This window comes from Oryza sativa, chromosome 2 (genome assembly GCF_034140825.1).
Source record: "Oryza sativa Japonica Group chromosome 2, ASM3414082v1".
Taxonomy (NCBI): Eukaryota; Viridiplantae; Streptophyta; class Magnoliopsida; order Poales; family Poaceae; genus Oryza; species Oryza sativa.
The window spans coordinates 18755490-18779699 of NC_089036.1; the positions used below are offsets into that span (position 1 = coordinate 18755490).

Sequence of the window (24210 nt, forward strand, 5' to 3'; positions counted from 1 at the left end):
GCATATGCTAGCTATGAATGTTTTATGTTGCTTATAAGCAATTCATACGCAAGTTATATATTACAATGCATTTACACTCTAATTATAATATAGTTACAACGCAGACGCAGTTACACTATAGTTATAATGTAGTTATTCTATAAGTTGCATTTGAAAGTTTCTTAGCCAAAAAACTTGCGACGGATTTTTAGATAAACACCGCATTTGTCTATTCAACATATGACAGAAAAACTTTCCTGATATCTTGTAAATTTTAGGCGGTTGGATCACTTTATGATTCATGCAAATCCTCCAAACCCTAATCCCCTTCACCTATTCTTTTTTCCTTACAGTCGTACACGCGCTTGAGTCCAACTCTCCACGACACCTTAGCGACTCTTGCTCCCGAGCCGCCGTCCGGCCTCACCTCCATCCCCCTCCTCTCTCCCCGGCCAACCTCCTTCCCCTTCCTCCTCTCTTCCTCCTCAAGGCGTCGGCGGCATGGTGCCCCCCTCCCCCGCCTCGCCGGATTCGCCCTGGCCTCCTAACTACAACCTTACTTTGCCCCCACCGTCAACGCCGGCCCACCACCCTCCTCCATCCCTACGGTGTCCAAGGTGTCCAACACACACCGCCGCTCCGACAACGACGATGGAAGGGGCAGCTCTGGTGGCGGCGGCTGTGAGTGATGGCGACGGCGATGACGATGACGAGGACGGCTGTGGAGACTTCGAGCGACATCGACGGCGTCAACGAGGACAGCGGCGGCGGCGGCGAGCTAGGTTTTCGGGATTTTTGGGATTTTTTTTATTTTTTCTTTTTGCAAGCGAACGACTTAAGGGACTGCAGATTTTTGCATGCAATTGCCCTAGCCACATGTGAAGATTGCGATTTTCGCAGACATTTTACCGTATGCGAAAATCGTTTTTAACCGTTTGGAAAAACCTCAATGTACTTGTTTCAAAGATTTAATTGCAACGAATTTAATGGTGCAATCGGATCATGATTTGGATAAATAATTTAAGATAAAAATAGTTTAAAGTGATATCAGCATGATGTGAGCGTCCGATTTTCCAACCCCAGGATCAGGCGCCCGACATGTAGTTACCTCCCAACTCTGAGACAAAAAACCTGGGCCACTGTTTCTGGCTCTTTTGTTTGGAGCTTTCCTGCCAAACTTTGTTCTTGTAAACCTTCTTTCTTTCTCTTCTTGAGTAAATTGTATTGGTGGTATACAAACTTGTTAGGTGGGTGTAATTTGGTACTAAACTTGTAAAATGCTCGTTTCAGTACACGAACTTGTCTAGTCCGTGCAAACGAGGACCAAAATAACTTGACCATGTTAAATTTACGATGATGATGTTGATTAGGATGTGATGTACATACGTGTAGTGAGTATGCATGCATAAAACATGTAATATTTATAAATTTGATCTCTACTTTATCCTTTGTCATGGAAATAATGAATTTCATATATTTCTCACCCTTATATCATTGCTCTTTTTCTTTATCTTTTTCTACTATCACTATATCTCATTCTATTTTTTCTAATTAAAGAGATGTATGTCTAATAATAACTTTCTACATAATTTTCTAACCAGCCCCTAAATCAATAAGATTAGCCATGTAGTGTCCTTTTTGCCTTTCTTCACACGCACCAGACAAGTTCTTTCACGAAAACAAGCACTTTACAAGTTCGTGCACTAGATTATACCCACCTGACAAGTTCGTGTACCGACGATGCAATTTACTTTTCTTTCTTTCTTTCTAATGAAATCTCGGCCAGGTTCCTCCTCCCGGGCCTTGAAAAAAAAATCCTTGAAAAAAAAATATTTCGAATCTCTGACTATCAATGAATTTACAAATTTTGTTTGTGAACATAACAACAGTATGTGAACATTTATCAATTTTCATAATAATCTTAGTTATCATACATGTCAGATTATAAAAACCTAATTCTGTTAAACAAATTGTGGTGAGTTGCACGTTGAAGATAATCAAATAATCGCGTGTATGTAATTTTTCTAATCGTTGGAGACTCAGAGAATCTTGGAAGTTATGAAATTGTGGCGAGTCGCACGTTGTACAGTGTTGTCCGTTTATTGGTCACTATTCCTACGTTAGCTTGAGACAATAATAAAGCTCTGAAAGGACAGATTAAGAAGATATCACGTTAATCAAAAATCAACCACGATATCTATTAAAAAGGGAAAGATATATCTGAATAATGGATACTGTGTCCCCCTGGCTACAGCGAGTCAGCAACCTTCAGCTTCTGTGCTCATATATATATAACCATCACCATACTTCCTGGAAGAAGAAACCCAGCACAAATAGAACACCGGTTCCCCATCTCCCAATCTCTCGCTCTCTCTAGAACAAAAAGGAGAGATGGATTTGTACCTCATGTTCCACAGCGTGCTGATGCACGTCGCCGCCGCGCTGGTGGTGCTGGTGTACATCCCGCTGTCCATGCCCGTGAAGCTGTTCTTGTGGGCGTTCGTGAAGCCGCTGAGGAAGGAGAGCCTGAGAGGGAAGGTCGTCCTCATCACCGGCGCCTCCTCCGGCATCGGCGAGGTACGTAGTACATGTATATGCATAATAAGCTCTCTTTAATCTTTGTCAGATTACATACAAACCCAATGCATCTTGGATGCAATAGCAAAGGCAGAAGTATAACTGATCCCTCGATCTGTCACAAAATACACAAAGTACAGCTATTTCTTCTTCATCGACTCTCTCGCGTCTCAGTTAAGCACTGTATCATTACTTATTTAATTTCTTACTCGTCCTAATTGATAAGAAAATCGTCCCTATTTAATTTCACATCTTTCCTTAATTCCCTGAAAAACATAATTTCACATCTTTCCGTAGTATTGTCGGCAAGTTACGTGGAAATGCTACTAATCGAGCTCCGTCTGAAAAATCAACGCCGTAGTCTCGTGCCAGATAGTCAAATAAGCGTGCATGTGTCTGTTATCTTTGGAGATAGAGAATCCCGGATATCGATCTTATCGAGTTCAGAAGCGTACAGGGTGTGTGTTGTGTTGTTAACTTGGTACTAGTGGCCAATCTTATCTTAGCTTGAGAGAGTTGACGCTGCATCAAAGTGTGACGAGAAACGTCTGGGATTTCCCGTGAAAAAAAAAATGCGGGGTGACTTTGGTTAGAGCAAGTTTAATAGTATAGGCAACTACTGCCTCCAAATCATCTATACCTAATCTAATAGCTCATCTTCTATCTATTATATACTAAAAGTCCATTAAATTAAACTACCTACAAACGCTCTCATGCTGTCACGTGGCACTCTACAAATACTCCTATGCCGCCACGTGGCGCTCTAATAAATTTAGAGAAATTAAAATAAATCTAACCGTTAGTTTTCATTTAATCTGATGGACCCATATTTTTAACATTGGATCTCTAAAAGAAATAACCAATTATAGATGGCCCACGTATATAGAAGCCCACATACGTGCATGAACGCACGTACTTCATGCACCGGCCCCACGCTCCTCTTTTCTTTTTTTTTTCTTTTTCACTCATATCTATTATATATACTAAAATTTCACTAAATTTCCTACGGAACCTAATTAACTATTCTAGCCCATAGATATTATTAATTCAGCCTATCTCTTCTCTACATTATAAAAATTGAAGATGTTTTTGCCATCGATTACGTACGTCGTCCGACTCATTACCATGTAAGCTTATTTTTCTGTCCGATTTTCTTTTTCACCGCGCGCGTGTACTTCGTGCCCGTATTTTTTTCTTTGTCCGATTCTCTTCCCATGCATTCCAAATCGTGTGGCGTCTAGGCCCATGTCGGAGCCTCCGCCGTCTCCTCGCTTGCCCACCTCATTGGAGCCTCTGTGAAAAAAACAATTGGAGGCCGGTTGCAACCTCTGGATGGTCGACGCGTGGATAAACAGCCCATCCAACGGCTGGGCAATCGGCTCCAGACAGCCCATCCAACAGCTGGGCGATCGGCTCCAGGCGAGCGTGCTATTCCGCGTAATTCACCGGATCTCCATTGTCAACGTTTTTATCTTGAGTTCTGTGGATTCGATATAATTTTAATAAAAAAATAAAAGAAGAGATTAAAGGTATCAAAAGCCCTCTAATTTTGGGGATCGAAAAAGATTCGAAAGATTAGATTGATTCACTGGTTCTCTATTGTCACCTTTTTATCTTGAGTTTTGTGGATTCGCTCTAATTTTGATAAAAACGGAAAGAAGAGTATTGGGAGATCGAGAAAGATTCGAAAGATTAGATTGGATTTGATGAGAAGGAGCAGATCTGTATCTTACAGGCACGGGACTGTCTTCTGGAGGTTGAAGAGAGTTGGGCCTACAGCGGGTCAAAGAGAGGCAGACCAAGCAGAGGGAGGCAATGGGCTGGGCTGGAATTGAAAAGTATATAATGATAAAAATGTTTTTTACCCGTTGCAACGCATGGGTTTTTTTTTGGTATATGTAAAAATATATGTACGCACCAGTAATATATTATGGGTATTATTTAGTATGTTGGGTCCGGCGTCCCTCCTTTTTTTTTTGACTCACATGAAATAAACCCAAATTAATAATTTCAACTCATAGTTGTAAAAGTATATGTTATTTCATGTTGTATTCTACTAGACATATGTCATCAAAATATCCATAAAAAATCTAAATAAATAATATACATTATATGTATATCACTTAATTACATGCGTTGTTAAATTGGACGTGTATTTTCAAAAAAAAAACTCCACTTATGATTAGCATTCTAAAAAAATTGCTTACTCCCTACTTAAAAGTACTAATATATTGAAATGAGATTAGTAAAATTATAATGTATTATGTGTTTTATTTATTTATATATTATTCAAAATTAAAAATCAAATATATTAGTTTGACACCGTGTTGTTGTCCTTTATCTCCTACTTTAGACTTCATTCGATCAAGCTCATTTGGTGTGCTTATCCAGGGCACTCGGAATGATCCAAGTCATTAGCAAGGATTGATTGAATACTAGAATTAAAAATGAAAATAAATTTATTTCATTTTTTAAAAATAACATATATAAACACTGTTTACAAGACACGCATCGCATAATATATATACCATTTAGCAGTTTGGGAAACATGCTCGACATAAATAAGGAAGTAGCCAATCTGATAATCACTTTAGAACATAGCCTTAAATGCTTTACTTAGGTACTAAAACATTAATACATATTGTACAGTATATTTGTATACTTGGTCAATCGTAGCCTAAAATATCAAACATATGTCATCACTGATCCCCATGTATGTAAGTTCTATATACAAGCCACTGTCCACTGGTCGCTAAATAATATTACTTACGAGGTATCCATGCACAATGCACTTAACAATTAACCGATATCCAATGAGCACGTGTGTTATCCAACACCGAAGATAAATGGTAGAAGATGCAAATGATAGTTGAGTACAAGTAGATTACAACTATGAGTAATGTTATTCTCACACTTTTACAAATGCTTCTATGATGTCACGCCTAATAAATTAGAGAGAATAAATGAAAAATTATATAAAAAGATAAACATCAATCCATCAATTTACACTTAAATTGATGATCCATGATTTTCAGCCATTAAATTAAATTATATACATTAAAGTAATCCTTCTATCCTAAAAACCATATAATTTATCTCTACATAAGTACACATCTCCTATATAAGTACGTACACAAGAGATATAAAAAGAAAAAGAAGGAAGAGTGTCTAAGATTTTTCCTAAATTGAGGATATATGAACATAGCGACCACTCTTAGCGAGGAGGTAAAACAAGCCATGCCACGGCGCTGCCTCACGCCACCCATTGCTTCACTCTCTTCCCGTCAATTTTGTTGAAAGTATTTTTTTAATAACAATGTAAAAGGCAATCATATGAGCTCATAAAAATATGTGCAGATGCACACTATGAATACACATTCATGCACCATATCCCTATGTTAGAAAAATATTTGTTCTGAAAAAGGAAAAAACAAATATATGTACAAGAGACTACTATTCGCTAGAAAAAGACATACATATAACTACATTATATTTATTTTTATGTCGTTATCATCCAAACATTGTTAACAAATTAGCACAAATTTAAACACATATTAACCCCCACGTACATGCATAGCTGAATTAGATGCATAATACAAGAAAAAAAAGAATATTAAAACTTATATTATCTTGTAAGTTAGCAAAGGATCTCTGCATGAACAAATATTTTTTATGTGGTCCTGATCACTGAAGCTATTAGATAGTCGAATGATCAACCCTGCTAATTTTTTTTAAAAAAACATTTATATCTACACCTACTAAAATTAGTACTATTGATTAACATTTATATCTACTCTATACAATATATCAACTCAAGACACAAAAAAAACCCTTTTTTACTACCTCCACTTTCACTCATTCCCTATTGCAAGTATGGATCTCAACTGGCTATGTTGTAGTAATTAGTTGTAGTAATTATACAGGAGTATGCATTATTCAGTTAAGGTGGTCCGAGTAAGAGTTTACCGTTGACAATAAAGCTTAACTGGCCTACTTACCAATAAAATTATGCTCCATGCTCGTCTTGAGGAGCAATACTATATCAATGCAGGGACCCATGAGTCAAGGCATTAGAGAAAAATCCTTAGCGGCTATAGTCAGCTTTACCCGATCATTAGAATAGCATTCATATATAGGTTTAATTGTTTTATCCTATTAATTGTAGAAGTGGTATTTTTAAATATGAGATAAAACGGTGTGGAATGGACGGAACCCTAACGGCGATGGCATTTTTGGGACAAAATCGCTTGTACGATGGTATTTCTTGGAACTCACACTTGTCGATGGTATTTCTGGGACTTGACGCTTGTCAATGGCATTTTATGGATTATCTCTTTAAATATTTATTTATAGATTTGGACACCTGTGAGACATGGATATTTGGGTATGATGTGGAGATTAACTTTTTAGGTATTAATGATGTATTGGGTTTATTTTTGGATACAGCTGCAATTCCATCTATTAAAAAGACACTCATATTTCAAGATAATGATAATAAGTTATAGTGAATGGTGAATTTATATATAACCGAGATAAAGTGATTTTTGGTTGGATATGATAGGCATTATGATCATTTTGTATATATCAAAATCTATGGTCTATTTCTTATAGTGAATATGGTGGGATATGGTTTCTTTTAGTATTCTTTTTATAGATAATAAATAAATTGCCCGCGCATCTGCGCGGGCTTAACTATAAAAATATGCTGCACCATTAATACCCGGTCCCACATCTTATACACAAATAACATTTTGGAGTCCGTGTTGCAGCTGGCTACAAATCTATAGCCCGCTTTCTCTCTCTCTTTCTCTTTTCTTCTCGATATGTGGTTATAGTTGGCTTATAGTCTGCTATTGTACCTGCTCTTATCTTGCCACTTTGATACTTCCTCCGTCCCAAATTAGTTATCCTTCTACCATTCAAATTTTGTCCCACAATGGCTGTGTTTAGATCCAAAGTTTGGATCCAAACTTCAGTCCTTTTCCATCACATCAACCTGTCATACACACACAACTTTTCAGTCACATCATCTCCAATTTCAACCAAAATCCAAACTTTGCGCTGAACTAAACACAGCCAATACTTATCACTCCTAGTAATACTTGTCCCATCAATCACATCACATTTAAATTTCTTCCTATTTTACCCCTCAACCACCCTTCTATCCTTAAACATAAATTATTTTATAAGGGTATTGAAGTCTTTTGTTTCAAACCTTATGATATACTAAACGACCTTAAAAGATAAGTAATTTGGGATGGAGGTAGTAGTAAACACTATACGTTTTAAAATATACTTCCTCCATCTTGTAATGATCGTCGTATAAAAATATCAAAAACTCTAAATTAATCATCGTGTAACCTTGGCTCATTCATTTGACGGTAGTATTATTATATTTGTACATGCAAATTGAGCTTATATGTATGCATGCAAGCTTTTGGCCGGGTAGTAAAGCTCTCTTGTTTCTTAGGCATAAGAAGAGTTAAAGTCTATATGAAAATTGATTTTTCCCCTACTACAAACTTATAATAAATAAGGGTGTTTGGTAGAGCTACACGCCTCACACAACTCCACACCCATTTTAGGTGGAGTTAAAACTGTTTGGTTGGGCTTTAACTCTCAAGAATGTAGAGTTTAGAGCTGGAGCTATATCATATAGACCCTAAAATACAGAGAAGTTAAGATTTTATTGATCTTAATGAGAAAATGATATGATGATTAATATAAAACAGGGAGAGTAACAATTGAGTTCACAAGTAGTATAAATGTAGATATACTCTTTATATATATATATTCGTCGTTGTTTAATCGTTTACTAGTTTGATATATTTTAAAACATATGAAGCAGTAGTTTTTGGTATGACACGTATTGACCGTCATTTCGGTTCCATTCTTGCGTAGTTCCCAGGGCACATGGGCGCGAACCGGCCCAATTGCCTTTAGTTGTAGAATCAAGTAAAGCTACTGTATCTCGTAAACTGTAATGCTATCTCCTTCTAATTAGACATCTGGTCTCTCATCGGTAGTATGGGTTGAACACATGCGATTAATTAATTGCTGATGACGTCTTCTACACTCACAAAATCGTGCATGCATGGCTGCGACCCGGTCAATGATTAACTAACGACAAAGTGATCCGATCTGGATCTGTGCCCACCTGCAGTAACTCGTTTTACCGTAGTGCTGGACCATTACCGTCTTACTCCCTCTGTCAAAAAGTCCTATACAAACTATTTCATTATTTCATTTTCTGTTTTTTTAATGAGATAGGTATATTTGTAGTCTTCATATATTCAAGACTTAAATGAAAAAATTATCTTTTATGTTTTATCGTGTTAAACTTAAATTGTTGATCGGAACCTGATTGTTGATTTGTTAGATAATTTTTTCTTAGTCTTGTTGATAAAAGAAATGCTATGCCTTACACTTTTAGATAAAAGTGGGAGTATTGTCGAGAAAAATCTTTTTACGACTGCATGAACAATATTAAATTGTTCTTAAACGCTCTCGATCGGAAGTTTATATTAATTAATAGTTTGCTTTAATGTTTTTGACAGTCTTGCATTTAAGAAACATGGTTACGCCTATTTCGTTGAATAAATATCGACATCATGAATTTCATACTAAAGTGCTCTAAGAAAGAAAATGTTCTTGCTATAAGCGTGGGAAATCATATCCAAGTTGTCTGCTCCCTGTTCGAGCCATATCTTATATAAACTCTATAAGATTAATTGGTCAAATTATTAGTAGTACCAAAAGAATTATGTTTTGTTATATTATACCATACAATATATTTTTATTGTTGTTAACAATATAATAAGTGAACAAAGACTCGAAAGAAACACAAGTGGAAGGGATACTTTATGTATTTGCGTCATGCTGATATCAGCATGCGAGAAACCTTCCAAAGGTATCATACCCTAGTACCGAGCACCAGGTCTACTCCCTCCATCCCAAAAAAAGTAAAAGCGAACCTTAACATGAATAGGACACTTTGTAGGACAAGAATCTGGACATAGCTCCATCCATACCAAGGTTGGCTTTTTTTGGACGGAGTGTCCAGATTCGTGTCCTAGAAAGTATCTCATCCATGCCAAGGTTGGCTTTTTTAGACAGAAGGAGTAATACATATAGATATCAGGTATGATATTATATGTACAGAGATAAATAGGTCCGCCTGTAGTTACAAAACCTCAATATCATGGTACCACTAACGTGATACATTAGATATTACGAAAGTATTGCTGGGATATCCACAAATTTGTGTTTCATGAGAAAACTCAAGAAAAACAAAAAATAATCAATTTAAAAAATTTAATCGAAACAACACCCGAACAACAATAAATTACCCCATGGCAAAAAAAAAAGTTACTGCATGTTCCATTGCCCCATAAAACAAGCAACAAATGATTAGAAAAAAGTGCCCAAAATCCTTCAATAAAGCTAGATAACTCAAATTAACGAGCAAAATTATCCTGAAAATCATTTCTCAAAATGCTTCAAAACAAAAAAAAAACACATCATTCGATTCACCACCTCTAATCAAAGAAGCTCGTTGTGGATCACAATGAGTCAGCAAACGAAGCTACTGCGAATCCAAAAAGCCTCACGAATTATCCCTCCACCTCGAATGAAGGCGGCCTTCCATAACAACACGGAGTTGGTGGCTATTGACCATAGATTGACGGCTGCATAGTGTTCTCGGCCATTGAGCTATGAGGGTGGGAGAGAGAGCACTCCTTGAGTTTGGGAGAGAGAGCTCATGAGGGTGGGACAGAGGAGTGGATCTAGTACACGAATATTCACGTAGCACGAACGCATTAGCAGGACAAATACTGACAAGTCCAGCCCTCGAGCGTGGGTGCCTTTCCCCTTTTAGCCGCTAGCTGGCTTAGTCACTTTTGACCCACTAAATGCGGCCCATTGTATTTTATCCCAAATAATTTGTACGTATAAAGTTTATATACATATAATATATACATATAAACTTGCACATCTAAACTTTATACCATACAAGTTTTATACATATAAACTTTGCACCATAGAAAATTTCGGTGTAGGCATTTTATACAGAAACATTTAGTATAAAAATTTATACACGCAACTTTATACATATAAGCTTTATATCGTAGAAAAATTTGGTGTAGCGATTTTACACATAAATATTTGGTATATAAATTTATACATGCAAAATAATTGGTATACAACTTCATATAGAGATATAATAAAAATAGGGAAAAAAAGCATGAATGCGTATTTTGGGCCGCATGGGCCATGATTTCTTGTCTCTGCTTAGAGAGCCGTCACTTGAATTAGCTCCAAGCCCATAAAAGAAAAAAAAGGAAAATGCCTCCAAAAGGAAACATGCTTGGCAAAAATGTAAGCAATGACCTGTTCGCTAGCAGCCGCGCCCGCGAACATGCGCACACAAGTCATTTCGGGGAGAGAGAGCCATGTGGGTGGGAGGGAAAGGGGGAGAGGATGGAGAATGCGCATAAAGTACAATAGATGTTTATATGGTTATTAATTGTCTCGTCTGAACAGGATAGAGTCTTCTACATTTCTATTAATAATATAAACATAATATAATATTTTATTAGAAAAAGTACGAATTACCCCCGAACTATCACGGTCGTCCGAATTACCTCCTGAACCACAAAACCGGACATTCTTCACCTCAAACTATGTAAACCGGACGAATTAACCCCCTCGATCTAATCCGCAGTAGTTTTGATCTAAGTCGTATCCCAGTTAGCGTTTTCTAATAAAAAAATTGTGGGACCCGTATGTCAGTCTTCACTTTCCCCCCTCTCTCACTCTTCCTCTCTTCTCTCTCACTCTATCTCACTCTTCACTGATTCACTCTATCGGCGGCGGCGGGAGACACGGAGGAGCGGGCGGCGGGCGGCGGAAGGCGGCGCACGGGGGCGGACGGCGGACGGTGGACGGCGCCGTCGCGGCAAAGGCCGAGCGGAGGCGGCGCACGGGGGCGGACGGCGGACGGCGGCGTCGCGGCGACGCGCACGGGGGTGGGCGACGAGGTACCTCACCGTGTACCGCTCCGCGCGTCCCGTGGCGAGGTCGACAGCGTCGACGAGGCGGAGAGGTAGGCGGGCGGCGACGGACAGGTGGACGAGGCGGGCGAGGCGAACGGCGGCGAAGAAGCGGGAGGCGGCGGACAGGCGGACAAGGCAGGGGAGGCGAGCGGCGGCGGAGAGGCGGACGAGGCAGGCGAGGCGGGCGGCGGCGGAGAGGCGGACGAGGCGGGCGAGGCGAGCGGCGGTGGAGAGGCAGACGAGGATGCCTCTGCGCCCCGCGCGGTCGCCGCTGTTGCTCCCTCCCGGACCTCCCCCGCACCCGCATCCGTCGCGAGGTTCGCTCCGCGCGCGGTGGCTCGTCGACGCCGTCGACCTCGCCACGGGACGCGCGGAGCGGTACGTGGAGAGGCACCTCGTCGCCGGCAGCCGCCGTCCGCCGCCCGCCCCCGTGCGCCGTGCCCGCAGCTGCCTCCGCTCGGCCGTCGCCGCGACGCCGCCGTCCGCCGCCCGCCCCCGTGCGCCGCGCCCGCAGCCGCCTCCGCTCGGCCTTCGCCACGATGCCGTCGTCCGCCGTCCGCCCCCGTGCGCCGCTGCCCGCCGCTCGCTCCTCCGTGTTTCCCACCGCCGCCGATAGAGTGAATCAATGAAGAGTGAGATAGAGTGAGAGAGAAGAGAGGAAGAGTGGGAGAGAGGGGAAAGTGAAGACTATTACATGCGGGTCCCATAATTTTTTATTAGAAAACGCTGACTGGGATACCACGTATATGCCACGTAGACTAAAAACCACCGCGGATTGGGTCGAGGGGGGTAATTCGTCCGGTTTACATAATTGGGAGGTGAAGAATGTCCGGTTTTGTGATTCAGGGGGTAATTCGGACGACCGCGATAGTTGGGGGTAATTCGTATTTTTTCTATTTTATTTATACTAGTTTACGTGGCGTTACTCGAATTATATTTTCTCTATCATGTGTCACTATACTGACAATACACGTGGTGGTGCTTAACGTGGCTAGCTGCTCTTGTCATTGTGCAGGAACTGGCCTACCAGTACGCAGCGCAAGGTGCGTGCCTGGCGCTGGTGGCGCGGAGGAAGAAGGCTCTCGAGGGCGTCGCCGCCGCCGCCCTGGAGCGCGGCTCGCCGGACGTCCTCGTCCTGCCGGCCGACGTCTCCGACGCCGACCAGTCGAGACGCGCCGTCGAGGAGACAGTCGCGCACTTCGGCAAATGTAGTGCACTTTCATCCTTGCATGCGCGAACCGATCTCTCTCTCTCTCCCTAACTGCAAGTCTGCAATTATAGAGGAGGCATTATTAACGATTTGTTGTTGTTCTGTCTCTTGCTGATGCTGCGTGCAGTGAACCATCTGGTTGCCAATGCCGGTATCTGGTCCTCTTGCTCCTTCGATGAAGTCACCAACATAACCGCTTTCACCAAGATGATGGTAAAACAAATTCATAAATCTTTTCAAATATGTTTTTTCTATATGTCTGAATGTTTTTCAACTATAAAGTTTAAGTCTATTATATTCTATTTAACTATCATGTTTATCCAAACTTACATGTATGTGGACATTATTTACCATTAGATTCTAAATCGTTTACTCCAACGGTTCAACCCGCGGTTTAGACCGGGGTGGTTTAGTTACTCAGCAGTCCGATTTTAGAAAAATAATAATGACTTGGAAAGAGAAGTGAATTGCGGTTTGAATACTCTTCTATCGCTGAAGTTCTACTTCACAAAACCATTTCAAACCAATCCTTTTTAAATTTGGATTAGGTGTTTTAAACTTTGTTGTTGCTCAGATTACCACGGCCCTCTTTTACATCAATGATCTCGAGCACCAACTTAATTTAAACGCTGGTGAACACTCACTGGCCTATGGCCTTGTTTGGATCCTCTGGACTATTAAATATCCCTCTGAAATTTTGCTATTTCGACGAATTAAACGTAGATTAACGACAAAATCGATTCCATAACCCTTAGGCTATTTTGCGAGACGAATCTAATTATGTGTATTAATCCATGATTAGCAGCTGATTACTGTAGCATCACTATAGCAAATCATGAATTAATATATCTCGTTAGATTCGTCTCGTAAAATAGTCTAGAGGTTATGGAATGAGTTTTGTTAGTAATCTACGTTTAATACTCCTAAATAGCAAAATTCCGAAGGGCCCTCCGGATCCAAACAGAGTCATATATATGCAACACCTTTGCTAAAAAAAATATGGATATAGCTACACAAGTGTTAGAATAACACAAAATAGTTGTTTATGACGATATACATCACCTACATGCATGCCCTATTATTGCATATTGATAGTCTATCCATTCATCCTTTGGTTGAAACATTTACACAGGACGTGAACTTCTGGGGATCCGTGTACCCGACCTACTATGCCCTACCACACCTCAAGGCCAGCAAAGGGAAACTCGTCGTGTCGTGCTCCGCGGCAGGAACAGTCGGCACTTCAAGAATGAGCTTCTACAATGTACGTGTTACCACCACAAATGAGTCGTCAGTTCTCTAAAATTTTTTTCGCCTCTTCCATGTGTTCATAAGACCTCTTTATGTGCGTCACGGTATCAGGCAACCAAAGCGGCGCAACTGAGGTTCTACGAAACATTGCGAGCCGAGCTCGGGTCGGAGGTCGGGATCACAGTTCTCACCCCTGGCTACGTCGAATCCGAGATTACCAAGGGCAAGGGCATCCAGAGCGGCGGCGATGTCGCTGTCAACGAGGAAGCCAGAGATGTAAGATATCAATTAAATGAAAATTTTAAAAATGGTTTTATAGCTCCGAAAGTTCACGACTTTGATACCCCCTTCCATTCTATATTATAGTTAAACTTTCTTTAAATTTAACCAAGTTTTTATTTATATAGTAACTAGCATGGTGGCCCGCGCAGATTACGCGACTAGCATCATTATATTTTCCCTCGTATAATAGCATATATGTTTTCTCAATGTATTATTCAAATATATTAAAATGACAACATAATTTTAAATTTTGTACTAACTTTACGAAACTACTAATGTGTAATATTCATATTGTATTTTATATACGTGCTATTTATTAATTATTTTTAATATCAAATTTTAGTTATTTATAAATTATATTCCTATATAGACTCTAGACTCGTCTTTCAATATTTCTTTTTTTAATTCCTAATTTTTGTTATCTGTAAATTGTATTTCTATATAGACTCTAGGCTCTTCTTCCAATATTATTTATTTTTAGTTCTGATTTTTTATTATTTCTAATTGTATTTCTATGTGGACTCTAAACTCATCTTTTAATATCTTTAATTTTGAATTTTTAATTTCAGTTACTTCTAAATTGTATTTCTATATTGACTTTAGACTCTTCTTCCCATGTTTTTTTTAATTTCGAATTTTAGTTATTTGTAACTTGTATTTTTTATACGAACTCTAAACTCAACTTTTAACTTTATTATGTTTATTCTGAATTTTAGTTAGTTTTAAATTCCTATATGGACTCTATACTCTACTTCTAATATTCCTTATTTTTAATTTCAAATTTCTATTATTTCTTAATTGTATTTCTATATGGACTCTATACTCTAATTATAATATTCCTTATTTTTAATTCCGATTAATTCCGAATTTCTTTTATTTCTCAATTGTATTTCTATAGAACTCTAGTCTCCTCTTCAAATATTCCTTATTTTTTTAATTTCTAATTTTAACTATTTCTAAATTGTATTTCTATATTGACTCTATTTTTCTTTTTCTCCGATTAATATAAGAATTTCTAGGCTGTGAGAGCGAACGTGGAGGCTTCTTTTTCTATTACTTTAATAAGTTAATAGATGTCTACAAACCTAAATGAGTTTCATTGGAACTAATATTTAATATATTTTAATAAGGTGTTTATTTTGTGTTGAAAATGTCGTTGCATTTTTCTATAGACTTAATCAAACTTAAAAATATTTATTATAAAAAAGTCAATGTGACCTGTTCTATAAAACAGAGGTGGTATTGTTTCATTCTAACAGCATCAGAGAGAGGATAGATTGCTCCTTTTACAGAGATTTAGCCTCCAAATTAACGCTGTTCGTTCGGATGGAGTTGCACGTGTGCAGGAGCAGATCGGCGTGTTCCCGGTGGGCCGCGTGGCGGAGCTGGGCGAGGTGGCCATGGACGGCATCCGGGCCGGCGACTGGTACGTCACGTGGCCGTCGCTGTTCCGGCCGCTGCAGCTGGTAGCCTGCCTCGCCCCCGGGGTGCTGGACTGGGCCTGCCGCGCGCTGTACGGCACCAGGAAGGGGGCACGACCGCCGCTCGGGAAGAGGATCATGGAGGCCACCGGCATGAAGCGCCTCTTCCCGGAGGCTCTCCGCCGCAACCCAGCCATCAAGACAGAGGACGAGGAATATTGCGACGGCGAAGAAGGCTACGGCGCCGCTGACGATGCCGCCGCGGCGTACCTACTGCAATGCAGGAAGGGTTTGCGAGCCGCACATACGTACATACGTTGCATTTTTAGCCTTTCGGATTCAATCCTGTAATAAAATTGATTGATACTAGTAGTACCAAGTGAAACTTAATTTACGGTAGTGAACTAGGGATCTTCCAAAAAGAAAAGGTTTAATTGGATCCATACCACTACAAATATATCATTTAAGATAAATGCAACGGCTATTCATGATATGGGCAACATGGCACTGAAATTTGGGGAAATTAAAACCGTGCCACTCATCACATTTTCCGTTAGACCATGTCTGCATTCGGGATCGATACGAAAAACAAAGCACGCGATTATAGTGAAATTAATTAAGTATTAGCCTAAAAATTTGAAAAATGGACTAATATAATTTTTAAAGGAACTTTCATATAGAAAACTTTTGTAATAAATATACCGTTTAACAGTTTAAAAAGCCGCACGCGGAAAACGAGGGAAGTGAGCTGGGAAAGAGGAGAAAAGAACACGGCCTTAGACGTGGAACACATATGTCAGTTCTATCTTCCTCCATCCTCCCTTTTCTTTCTCTCCCATCTCTTCCTCCATCCCCGTGTCCGCTACGAGGATAGAGACAGCAGCGGCGGCTCCCGAGCCCTCCCGCCTCATATGGAGTCGAGGACGGCAACGCCAACTCCCAGAACACCCGATGTGGCCTGTGGAAGAGGTCGCAGACGTCGACGGTGGTGGCTCTCGATGCCTCCCACCAGGGACGTGGTCGATGACGGTGATTATGACGGTGGTGGATAGAGGAAGGGGAAAGAGAAGAGAGGGGAGGAAGGTAAAGATGGAACTGACGGCTAGGTTTCACGTGCAATTCAGACTAACGGAGATTTTTATGGAAAACGAGATGGAGTAGCACAGTTTCAATTTTTTCAAATTCTAGTAACATAAATATAGCCGATATTGTGAATAGTAGTGATATTTATCTCAAATGATATATTTGTAGTGGCATCGATCCAATCTAAAAAGAAAAATGGTGAGAAGGATAGCTCGAACACAGTATACAAGTACAAAAGGTGGTGAGGTACACGGCCATCCAATCTAGCCACCAACAACAAATATGCCTTATTTTTTTCGGCTCGAAAGCAGTCTATTATTTTCCAGGTATAATGGACCTATGCGAACAGATTTTAATCAGATGACACCGCCCATCCAAGCAGCTTTTTGATCCTAACATAAACATTTATCTATTGATAAAGCTCCAACTCTTAAATTTAGACCTAAACCCAACTCCATATCGCTAGTCTATTTTATGAGAAGGTCAGCCAGCTACACTCCTTTTTTAGATGGAGCTGAAACTATTTGGCTAAACTCCAGCTACAGGAGAGGTGGAGCTGGAGCTAAAACCGTGCCAAACATATCGCAGCCCGGATTCATTACAGTTTACTCCAACCAAACCAGTTTTTGGGCCAAAAACTAGCCTTCCAAGCAGTTCAGGAGTGCCTCGTCAAAGCATTGGTGGTAACTCTAGTACTGCCGTACTAGATCACAGATTCAGAGCCTCGCAGGAGCTATCTCAAATTATGCTAGTAATACACTTTGGCATCTTTCAGGACACTCCAAGAATGGCAGCAAATGAAAGGAAAACCTCGGCCGTAGAGTGCATTGCCTTACCTCCTTCGATGTGCTACATGACTAACAAACATCACGGTGTGCATTGCCTTTGCCTCCTTTGATGTACCTGACTACTACATGCTTGTTTGTCAACGTACTCCCTCTTTCCCCAACATACTCCTTCTGTCCCAGAAAACAAATCTAGTACAGAATGTTACACATGTTTTTGGGAGGCAGAATGTTACACATTTTAATACTCATGTCCAAATTTATGGTACTAGAATGTATCACATCATATACTAGATTTGTTTTTTATGGGACAGAGTACGTGAAAAACACTATAAAGTTTGTCAGCACTCAGCAATCGTAACTTGTATGTCCAGCTTAAACAACCAATGTAGATTTGTGGAGACACGACAACATTTTAAATCCACCTCTGTAGTTCTGACTGCATTTGTGGTGCAGCCTTGTAAGTACAGCTGGTTACAAAAGTTACATCGCCCATGTCAGAATGTTAACATAATCAACTTGGAATAAAAATTCACAGGTTCTTACATGTTAACTCATTTGGGGCTGCTTCATGGGTCGTTGGTATCTGCTGGTGTAGGTCCCTCGAAATCTGCTCCAAACCTACAGTAGCAAATGCACTAAAAAACACCTGATTTCTACTCAGCCAAGTCCACTGCAGGTTCAGTTCTTTGGCTTCTTTGGAGGTGGTGGAGGCAATCCTCCACCCTGGGCGCTTCGTTTGATGCCCAGAAAGTGCTCGACCTGCCAAAAGAAAGGCAAAGACAGGATTCTGAATATGGTAAGTTGGATTACATATGTACAGCTTATACATTACCTAACACCCAACAAATAATTTATTCATAAAGTAATTACTTAATGGAACAGGGAATGCCATACCTTTTTGGCCCCAAGCATGGGCGTCAGACTCCCAGGGTGCTCTTTCTCCACTGTAGCAAAGCCACTGGCATCGCTCGTTTGACTAAAATCACATTAAACAGAACTGGTTTAGGCACTTCATCAGGAAAACTATGATATTAATAGGAATCACATACATAGTATGCAAAGATAACTGCACAAGCTATAAGCAATTTTTGATAAATTCCCCAGCAGTCAAATGTAATCTAGACGTGCCTTGTACAATCTCTCAACCAGATGGAGTAATGAAAAAAACAGAGGCATAAATGTGAACCTCAATCCCTCTAAATTGTAAATAAATATCCAACTACATTGGGAGCTCACATGCTATCATATTAACCATTCGAAAATGGATTTCATTGTATATCCTCAATTAAATATAAGCCATCAGTGATAATACAGATGAAATAATTGTGCTCAACACAAACTAAACAAAAATAATATCTCGTGAAAAAAAAGTACTGTTGTGCAATATTAACTATTAAGTCCTTAACACCTATAAATCCAGAGCAAGTGTTTTGGACTTCCATTAAGGCCTTGGAAGACATCAAAATAATTTAAAAAGCAGCATCGGAAGGAAAATTAAAATAAGAACTTGGATGTAGAAGTATACTGTGGACATACCCTGATTTTGCATTGCCACTTAAAACAAGGTATGGTGTTTTGCTGAGAGCTTGAGCCTCTCTCATCTTCTCCGCAGACATTAATGGTGTGTCAGAAGATATCATTCGCTTGGTTTTCAACTCATCCCGATACTTTTTTTGGCGCCGTTCCTGCTTCATTTTACCAGGTGCCTTGCCATGGAATTTGTGTGAAAGATCCCGAAATGCCTCCTTCGGTGTCATCTAAAGCAAATAAAGAACGCAGACCAACCATTTGTCACATACGGAGCTCAAATTAAAGAATATAAATGAACATAATGTGCAAGATGAATGCTGAGTAGAAAATGCAATCTAAAAAGTAATCAGCAACACAGCATTGCCTAAATCATAGTTGTTAGTAGATGCAGTGCAGTAAGTTTCATAGTTTCTATCCATGGGAGATTCGTGGGTGAGGGCAGTTAGGACAGGGTGTAGGGTAGGTACTTACCACTCGACCAAATTCATCAATTCTTTCTATGCGAATATCTTTTGGTCCATCCTCAATACCAGCAAGCTTGCTTTTCTTCTTATCTGTGGTTCTGCCTCCCCAATCTGTGCCCTCATTGAGGGTTCCTCGTTCCTTCAGAAACTTCAAAGCACCAGCCAAACCCTTGCCAACTGCAGCTTCATGTACAATCTCATCTGGTTTTAGCTCTTCTTCCTCTTCATTCTTTACTGGGACTTCAACGCTAGTTTCCTCTTTGACCACGGCCAGCCCACTCATGTCATCTTTTGCCACAGTGTCTGACATGATCATGTCATCATCTTCATCCATAAAAACATCTTCTGCTTCTGGTTTGCGAGTCTCTGAAAGAAGATAACAAAAGAAGCCAATAATTAGTCACTGCCTATGCATTTCTTTGAAATTACTCACAGAAAACAAAAAAGAGGTCACCTTCATTCAACTGTAGGCCCCACACAAACTCTTCCATCTCTGTGATAACAACCTTATTTTGTTGTGCATCTCCTTCGGCAGCATCTGCATCTTTTTGACCTATTCTTGCAGTAGCCAGTTCTGCTACAGCCAGAGGACCAGATGCAGCAGTCTCTTCCTGTTTCCTTAGAGCTAATTTCCTTGCTTGCTCCAGAGATTTCTGCAAATCTTCGTAATCTTCACCAAAAACTAGTTCTTCAGATTCAGCGTGTTTACCAGAAATATTTTTCTCCGGGCGCAATGCTTTTGATGCCTCTTCAGCCTTTGCAATGGCTGCTTGATACGCATAGTTTCTCTTTTCAGCATCAGCCTTTTGCTCTTCCTCCCTAGCAGCCTGTCGTCTTGCATCTTTTCTGGACCCAAGATCACCTGTCCCCAGTCCAGCAGCAATAGCTTCAGACTCAAGTGCATCCAGATCAAGCTTTTCTTTCTTCCTAAGGGATTTCTTTTTCTTTGGTTTCTTAAACTGGAGCATTTCATCTGGAGTATAATAGTCTGATGACATCTTTGCTGCGGAAGTAAGATCTTCTGTCTTTTTCTGCACAAAACCACCTTCAATTCTTTTGCGGAGCTGGCAAAATCAAAATATAGTTAGTCCACACAAAGATGCAACCAAAGTATTTGCAATGGACCCTAAAAAGTACCATGGCTTCTAGGGATGAAGTTGAATTACCTCTTCCAGTTTCTTTTCAGCTTCACCACTGAAGCGTCCACCTTCATCAAGTGTCACTCCCTGATAAGTGCAACAATAAAAATAACTACCAACAGAGGGATACAAAGCAAACAAAATTGAACATCGCATTTTACTTTACCTCATCTTCCATTGGGTCATCATATTGTGAGAGTATAGATTTCTTTGACAAGGGATCATCATTGAACCTAAAGACAGGCAGAAAAATGAACATTATATCACATCAATCCAATAAACACAGCATGTTAGCAGTAACACATATATGTATGGTGAACTTACTTGTCATCATATGTTCCTTTCTTCTTCGCGGCCTTGTAAGCTTCGTTCCTTTGCTTCTGCTCACCAATCTCAATGTTCTCAAGCATATCAGCCTCTACAAATATTTTTCTCAAGTAAGACAATAGTTACCCTAGGAGCTGGTACATATAAACATGTAAAAGCCCATCACCTTGATTGATATCCCCATCAGCCAGGATGCTCTGATCTTTTAGGGTCATGACAACTGCGCCACCTTCCAAAACTTTATCAAGTCCGTGAAGAACCTTCACACCAGATAAGTGTTCTGGACAAAAGATGAAAAGAGTGAAACACGTTATTCTGATAACAGTGCACAGAACACTATAGCTCAGACGATATACTACACAAAAGGCATAACAAAATAAACTTGCACAGGATTACCTCCCACTCGGTTATCCTCCTGTTGCTCCTCGTCATCATCCTCATCATTTTCAGCTAAAATGTTATCCTGCAAGTTTGATATATGAAAGTTAGTTGTACATATTTTAAAATGTATACACATAAACATCATGGTTAAACCATCACCTGTTCCTCCAATGCTCGAGCACGATGTAATGCTTTCTCTTTTTCAGCTTGCCTTTTTTCATCAAGTTTACGACTCTTGCCCACCCACGATAATATCTCACCATCACCACCATTATCATCCAGTATTCCTCCTTGCTTTGTATCATTCAGTCTTTCCTCCTTTGACCTGAAGTAAATACCTGATTTAGAGATTATTTGTGTCCTCAAATTTTAATTACAAGATTTAACAGCGAGGAAAAATGATACAACTCTTGCATACTAACTATCAATCAATTAAACTAAAGAAGAGCTTAACACCGAAAGAGGTTGTAACAGCAATATTAGACGGCAGTAAGTTTTAGAGTTTAGTTGAGTATTGAACAAAGATCAAAGGTGTAACAAGATGGCATTTATTTCAGTATATTTGATCGTGTTCTGTACAAACCAAACCTATGCTTCCATTACATAAACAAGAAATCCGGGTTATTGACAGCACAAATAAGTAAAATTCTTGAGCTATGTCAACAGAGCAGCAGTTAATCAGAATGCAACAAGCATAACCAAAAGTATAATAAACAAATACAAAAGACAGCATTCTCTGTTTACACCGAATAGTTCCTGGATTCAATGCAATAAAGACAACTTTGAAAGCAGACAGCAGGTCTGCATATTGAGGATTATAATAAAGTTTACCGTAGGAATCTTTTAGCAAAAGTTTCTCTATAGGGTGCTTCAACAGTTCAACTTTAGTATGTTACTCCTGGTAAAATTATTAGAAGCAATGTTGTCTTCCTTCAGCTTCAATTTTCTGAATTCATATGAGGCTTACGTGGATAATAGGATGACTAAACCCAAAATGCACTCAATATGGACCACATTCAGTCGGACCAGGGAAAGAAATTTCATCAGCCACAATTTAGCCCAGCATGTGAGACAGTAGAAGAAAATAATGCATAAAGCCATCGTAATACACAAATTAGCAAAAAGGTTGCACTAGATTTAACCCTAAAAACACTAGTTGACATCCAAAGATCATCAAGTGACAGTAGCACCAATACTGAGTCAATAAAACAAGTTTCAGATGTACAATTGCTATAAAGTGGTTAAATGCTATACATTACTCTGGATTAGGTTAGCTCCGGATGCAAAATTACATGAAAATGATGCATAACTGAAAACAACCTTGTGAATCAAAGACCAAAAGGATTATTCAAAGGCATACCTAGCAATGCGCTCCCTGAGCTCAGTCGTGGACGGTTTCTCGGCCTCCTCTGCGGCCTCAACTCTCTTCTTCTGATCCCCCTCTTCACCCTTTGACAAATCTCCACCGTCGTCTCCCCTGTCCTTGCCTCTCGACTTGTCCCGGTAATCCTTATCCTCCCTCTCCTCCTTGCTCTTGTCCCTCCCGCGGCTCTTCTCCTTGTCCCTGTCCTTCCGCTCCCTCTCCTTGTCCCGCTCTGCCTCACCCCTATCCCGGTCCTTGCCTCGATCACGGTCACGGCCACGGCCACGCTCGGAATCCCTCTCCTTCTCCTTCTCCTTCTCCTTCTCCCTCCTGTCATCTTTATCCTTCTCTCTATAACTCTCCCTGTCTCTGTCCCTGTCCCTCCTCCCGCTGCCGTGGTGATCCTTCTCCTCCCTCCGGTGCGTCTCCCTCCTCTCCTTCTCCTTCTCCTTGTCCCGGTGCCTATCGGAGGCGGACCTCACGTGCGACATGGCGGCTCGAGCCAAACCCCAGATTTGGGGGAACGAACTGGGAATTAGCACTAGGGTTAGGGCAAGGGGAGAAAAGCTTCCGGGATCTAGAAGAGAAAGGTAGGATTAAGGCGAAGGGTACAGAGGGATGAGTAGGAGGAGGCGCGGCGTGCGGGTTGCTCACCGGCGGCGAGGATGCGCCGGAAGCAGCGGCGGCGACGCCGCGTCGCCGCGGGTTGTGTGAGCTCGGTGCAAGGCGGCGGGGCGGGGCGAAGTCGCGAGGAGGCGGTGAGTCGAGGCGAGGGGATAGGCCGAGAGGGGGGGATCGACTAGGAGCGAGGAGTCGCCGACTCGGAGCCCAGTTACGCTGGGCTGTTGGCGGTATGGGCATTCTGTAGCCCGGCCCAAGCAAAAACGAATCGATATGCCGGCCAGCTCTCTTTTCGGGCCGTGATATGTCCAGGCCTTTTCCTTAAGGACTAAGTTCACTTGTGGTTCCTCAATTTGTCAGCGAGTCTGGAATTCATCCCTAAACTAAAATAATATAACACACCCCAACTCACAGTACCGTATCAAATTTAGTCCCTTGGCAGTATAGTCACCAGTATGTTTTTTTTCGCATGGTGGAAAAGTGCACGTTGGAGGAGAAGAAAGGACTAGCCTTTACGGTAGTAATGATATGCATGAAAATGTTGCTTACCGAAAAAGAAAGAGAGAATCTATTCTATATCATTGAGTTTCTTCGAGTTTAACAATTTGCCATTAACATTATATCTATCTATAATATATACTAGCGACTTTATCAATTGTTATACAATATGTCATTGGGTTGGAACTTCTTTTCAAAAATAACCAAAATACCCTTATGGACATACAAGATTAACAATTG

At 40.5% G+C, this 24210-nt stretch overlaps 2 protein-coding genes across 5 annotated transcripts; one reads left to right on the forward strand and one right to left on the reverse strand.

Annotated features, from left to right (window-relative positions):
• Nucleotides 1-2298: 2298 nt before the first annotated feature.
• Nucleotides 2299-16269, forward strand: LOC4329454 (11-beta-hydroxysteroid dehydrogenase 1A). The gene is made up of 6 exons (XM_015768250.3): nt 2299-2556; nt 12628-12820; nt 12950-13035; nt 13955-14086; nt 14185-14349; nt 15702-16269. Exons 1-6 carry the CDS (start codon nt 2371-2373, stop codon nt 16125-16127), a joined length of 1188 nt encoding a protein of 395 aa, XP_015623736.1. The 5' UTR covers nt 2299-2370; the 3' UTR covers nt 16128-16269.
• A 1712-nt stretch (nt 16270-17981) lies between these two features.
• LOC4329455 (SART-1 family protein DOT2) lies at nt 17982-23621 on the reverse strand. 4 transcript variants are annotated; one of them, XR_001543701.3, is made up of 13 exons: nt 22849-23360; nt 21648-21813; nt 21504-21570; nt 21274-21387; nt 21105-21198; nt 20947-21013; nt 20808-20867; nt 20096-20705; nt 19649-20007; nt 19184-19404; nt 18542-18623; nt 18191-18406; nt 17982-18114 (listed from the first exon to the last, which is right to left on the reverse strand). XR_001543701.3 is itself a non-coding variant. In XM_015771058.3 (13 exons), exons 2-13 carry the CDS (start codon nt 23340-23342, stop codon nt 18326-18328), a joined length of 2415 nt encoding a protein of 804 aa, XP_015626544.1. In that variant the 5' UTR covers nt 23343-23379; nt 23506-23621; the 3' UTR covers nt 17982-18325. The 4 variants fall into 4 exon arrangements, 3 of the variants coding, with proteins under 3 accessions (XP_015626544.1, XP_015626547.1, XP_066163553.1); XM_015771058.3 differs by adding an exon at nt 23506-23621 and having other exon boundaries at nt 17982-18406; nt 22849-23379; XM_015771061.3 differs by adding an exon at nt 23506-23621 and having other exon boundaries at nt 17982-18406; nt 21648-21826; nt 22849-23379.
• Nucleotides 23622-24210: the final 589 nt, after the last annotated feature.

Excerpts from the sequence above, each read along its gene's own strand:
- LOC4329454 (XM_015768250.3), top strand. The coding sequence starts at position 2,371 with ATGGATTTGTACCTCATGTTCCACAGCGTGCTGATGCACGTCGCCGCC. Across the intron at positions 13,036-13,954 it reads CCGCTTTCACCAAGATGATG|GACGTGAACTTCTGGGGATC; the intron begins GTAAAACAAATT and ends ACATTTACACAG. Across the intron at positions 14,087-14,184 it reads CAAGAATGAGCTTCTACAAT|GCAACCAAAGCGGCGCAACT; the intron begins GTACGTGTTACC and ends TCACGGTATCAG.
- LOC4329455 (XM_015771058.3), bottom strand. The coding sequence starts at position 23,342 with ATGTCGCACGTGAGGTCCGCCTCCGATAGGCACCGGGACAAGGAGAAG. Across the intron at positions 21,814-22,848 it reads CTCAGGGAGCGCATTGCTAG|GTCAAAGGAGGAAAGACTGA; the intron begins GTATGCCTTTGA and ends TATTTACTTCAG. Across the intron at positions 20,868-20,946 it reads ATGACCCAATGGAAGATGAG|GGAGTGACACTTGATGAAGG; the intron begins GTAAAGTAAAAT and ends TGCACTTATCAG.